The sequence below is a fragment of the Etheostoma spectabile genome, unplaced genomic scaffold (genome assembly GCF_008692095.1).
Source record: "Etheostoma spectabile isolate EspeVRDwgs_2016 unplaced genomic scaffold, UIUC_Espe_1.0 scaffold273, whole genome shotgun sequence".
Lineage (NCBI taxonomy): Eukaryota > Metazoa > Chordata > Actinopteri > Perciformes > Percidae > Etheostoma > Etheostoma spectabile.
In genome coordinates, this window is record NW_022605577.1 from 945,907 (window position 1) to 950,113 (window position 4,207).

A 4,207-nucleotide genomic window follows, 5' to 3' on the forward strand; every position below is an offset into this window, starting at 1 on the left:
TATATATATATATATATATATATATATATTTATATAAAATCACCAGAAACAGATAGGACCCTGATAGAAGCACGACAGCTCCAAACGTTTTGGGGGAATAATCTTGATGTTTTGGAAAAGAGTTCAGCAAAGTGTTTGAAACCAATACTAAAAAAACAACGGAATTCCCATCCAGTTAAGATTTCTGGACTTGTGGTCGACCAAGAGGCCCCGCTTTTATTCCCTCTCCTCATTCGTCTTTATTCTTTCCATCGCCTTCCCCATCACTCCTTACCCTCTCGGCTGGCTGGGGTTCCTCTCACACACCCCTGCAGTGCAACGCCTCTTCCCTCTCCTCCTTCTTCTCTCTCTGTCTCCTATTCTCTCTATTACAGGGCGCATGGGATATCTATCTCTCTCTCTCTCTCTCTCTCTCTCTCTCTCTCTCTCCATACAGAGTAGGAGGGGAGCTCTCTGAATTCCACCTCACATCTGGAAACCATCTTCTTTCTCTCTTTCATTCTCTCTCTTTGCCAATCCCTCGCCCCCTTTCTCTGTCGCTCTATGTTGTAATGTAAATAGCCCCGTAATCATACTCCTGCACTAAGCCTGCTGCACTGGGTGTGTGTTGTGTGTGTGTGTGTGTGTGTGTAAGCTCTTGCACAGAACACACTCCTCCAACAAGCTGAGATTTCTTCTTTCTCGCAACCCCTGGTCCCAGCTGAGGTTTATGGGGCAATAAAAACAAAACAGCCGTCTACAACTCTACTTGCTCACTCACAAACCTATTCTGCGATTGCGTGTGTGTGCGTGTGTGTGTGTGTGTGTGTGTGCATTGAAGCAAAATGAGGCAAATGAGCAAATTGCCAAAGGAGTTTACCTGAATGATGACAGCCTAATAACCTGAAACTGAAGTATTTATACAGCGTCAACACACTTCTGATGCTTCTCACTCCTCCAGGGAGCAGCAAAGGCTTGTAACAAACATTATATATAATAATAGTAATAAGAATAATAATTAATAAACATTCGGCTACTGCAACTGTTGATCTGAGTATTCTCTATTCCACACTACCACCCACATGAAGCACATCAAATACAATAAATACTGCAAAAAAATACTGCCAAATGCTTGGAAAACGGAAGGAAAGAAAGAAAAAAGGGAGCTACAACTCACAACTGTTACAAAAAGCAAAATCCAAAACTCAGTGATTATGGATTTAAAAAAAAGAATTCCTCATCCTCTACCTACCACACACTACATGCATGTTCACATTACACTACTGTCCTACAAACATTTGCTCAGTCTGACTTTTACGTTAAAGTCCTCATATTGCTCTTATGCTTTTTCCCTTTCCTTTATTGTGTTATATATATATATAGGTTTACAAAATGAAAAAGCTCAAAGTCCCCCCCCACCCCCCCCAAAGGGACTTACCATCTCCAACAGAAAACCCTGATCACAAACTGCTCTATTGCAGTCCAGCCTTTACTTCCGTGTCAAATGGAAATAAAAGCCGAAAGTGTATGTATATATATGTCAATTGTCAATAAAATGTCAATTTTTTGTCCCTTTTTGACGCGGGAGGACAACACAAGGATTAATAATCATGCAGAAAAGAATCCAGAACTTAGTCTAAAATCAACTGACAGACGAGATGAAGAAGACAAATCACCGCAAGTTACATCCAGTGGGACAAAGCAACATGTCTAAAAGTTATTAATACACACGTTTATGAATATTGATTTCTCAATAAGACAAGAACATGTAAACAGGACTTCCCTGAAAAACCCTGAGGGTTTGTTTCAATGACCCAAGAGAGAGAGGAGACAGCACACAACACACACACACACACACACACACACACCACCACACCACACACCACACACACAACCCACACACACACACACCCACACCCACACACACCACACACCACACACACACACACAACGATTTACTGCAAATTAGGGCTGATGATATGAGGAAAATATGCAATAACGTTGAATATGCGCTTATTACTTGCGATAAATAAGGTGTAGGGTTGAAATCAACATTATCTCGTTCTGCTGCCTCAGTTCTGATCAAATATACACATTTTTGGTTCATTAAAAAAAAAAAAAAAAAAAATGAAGGAAATCATTTCCAACATACTTTAATTGAAGACATGGACTGAATACAAAAAGCACCACTACCATTCCGTGCTCTGCTACTATTTTCTTACAACACACAACCCCCCCCCCCCTACCCCCCCCCCCCCCCCCCCCCCGCCTTTTGCAATGTGTTTATTGGGGCAAATGATAGAGACAATGTGAATATAAAAACGATACATTGTGCAGCCCCATTCCAAATATGCCCAGTCTATCATTATCATTTTTTCTTCGGGCTTTGCCCAGATTGTGTTATAGTAAATCCTCATGAGGTTTAGATCAGCAGATCCAAGTTCAATAGAGTCTTTCATCCTCTCACACCAACTATTCGGAATCGTTGTGAAAGTCAGCGTCTGTGTTCAGAATTACAGCGGCTCCCACACTCTGACAGAGACCTGTATAATCTGGACCGTCCTTGACCTCAGTTTGCTGGCAAAGTTGTATCTGATAAGACTCGCTCTCACAGTCCAGCCAACAGGTTTTGAAAACTCTTGGAAGTTAATTTTTTTGGACAGTTTTCAGCATAGCCAAACCTATTCTCAGTTTTAATACCATAGACACTGTATGTATCAATTAACATAGATAGATAGATAGATAGATAGATAGACAGATAGATAGATGGATAGATAGATAGATACTGATCTCAATAAAATGGGAAAATTACAGTGTTACAGCAGCAAAATCAGTCACACCACACAGAGTATAAATGAATTACTAGGATACAATACATACATACATACATATATACATACATTCAACATACATGAAATAATAGGATAAAATACAAGTACAAATATTTAAATATATACAAGTTGGGAATACAAAATTGTGCAACTGCTTAAATAGTATGATAAATATGTAGATATAAAGCCCCTAAGAACTCACTATCAGACTTAAGAGCTCCCTTAAAAATTCACTATTGGACTTAAGAACTCACTTAAGAACTTACTATTGGACTTAAGAACTCACAATTGGACATAAGAACTCACTTAAAAATTCACCATTGGACTTAAGAACTCACTTAAGAACTCACTATTGGACATACGAACTCACTATTGGACAAAAGAACTCACTTAAGAAGAACGACCAGTGGACTAAGAACTATAGAACTCAAGAACCTTAAGAAATCCACTGGACATAAGAACTCACTATTGGACAAAAGAACTCACTTAAGAACTCACTATTGGACTTAAGAACTCGCTAATGGACATAAGAACTCACTATTGGACTTAGGAACTCACTTAAGAACTCACTAATGGACATAAGAACTCGCTATTGGACTTAGGAACTCACTATTGGATTTAAGAACTCACTTAAGAACTCACTATTGGACTAAAGAACTCACTAATGGACATAAGAACTCACTATTGGACTTAGGAACTCACTTAAGAACTCACTAATGGACATAAGAACTCGCTATTGGACTTAGGAACTCACTTAAACTCACTAATGGACTTAAGAACTCACTAAGAGACATAAGAACTCACTATTGGACTTAAGAACTCACTAAGAGACATAAGAACTCACTATTAGACTTCAAGAACTCTTGAGAACACTCCCAGCCGAAGACAGCCCACCTTCATGGCCCTTTAATGTTGCCAATCGTGACCCAAACAGAAAACAGACTTTTCCGCCCTCTGCATCTTTAGCCCAGGCAAAAACACAAAGCACTGCGGGAGTCGGGACTGTATTGACCGCATGTATCGATCACCAGTCAAACGTCAGAAATCCTCCGCAGCCCAATACAAAACTCATCTCCGCGCACAACAAAGCCAACGTCTCTCTGTCAGAAAGCTGAAGATGAGTTCAAGGGACAGGGTACTTACTGTGTCTGCTCTATCTCAAACGGTCTCAGGGTGAACTCGTCCCTCAGAGACTGGAACCAAGACATCTGCGCTGTTTAGTGGACTAATGATTGGATTATTTGTCCTGCCCTGCGTCCTCTGCTCCTCCACGGTGCTGCGTTCACAGGTGGCTCGGAATCTCCTAAATCTTAACTCTACTGGCTGATGGAGATTGGTTTAAAGGGCCCACATTGTAAAAAGCAGTGGTGAAAGAAATATTCAGATAATTTACTTAA

The 4,207-nt window shown here is 40.2% G+C and overlaps 1 protein-coding gene across 1 annotated transcript in view; it reads right to left on the minus strand.

Moving 5' to 3' along the window:
- Positions 1 to 4,107, minus strand: part of zgc:66433 (cancer-related regulator of actin dynamics) — a 94,672-nt gene extending 90,565 nt beyond the window's left edge. Inside the window, exon 1 of the mRNA XM_032510850.1 lies at positions 3,954 to 4,107. Within this exon, the coding sequence (XP_032366741.1) occupies positions 3,954 to 4,018 (65 nt within the window). The 5' untranslated portion in view covers positions 4,019 to 4,107. The remainder of the gene's footprint in view (positions 1 to 3,953) is intronic.
- Positions 4,108 to 4,207: the final 100 nt, after the last annotated feature.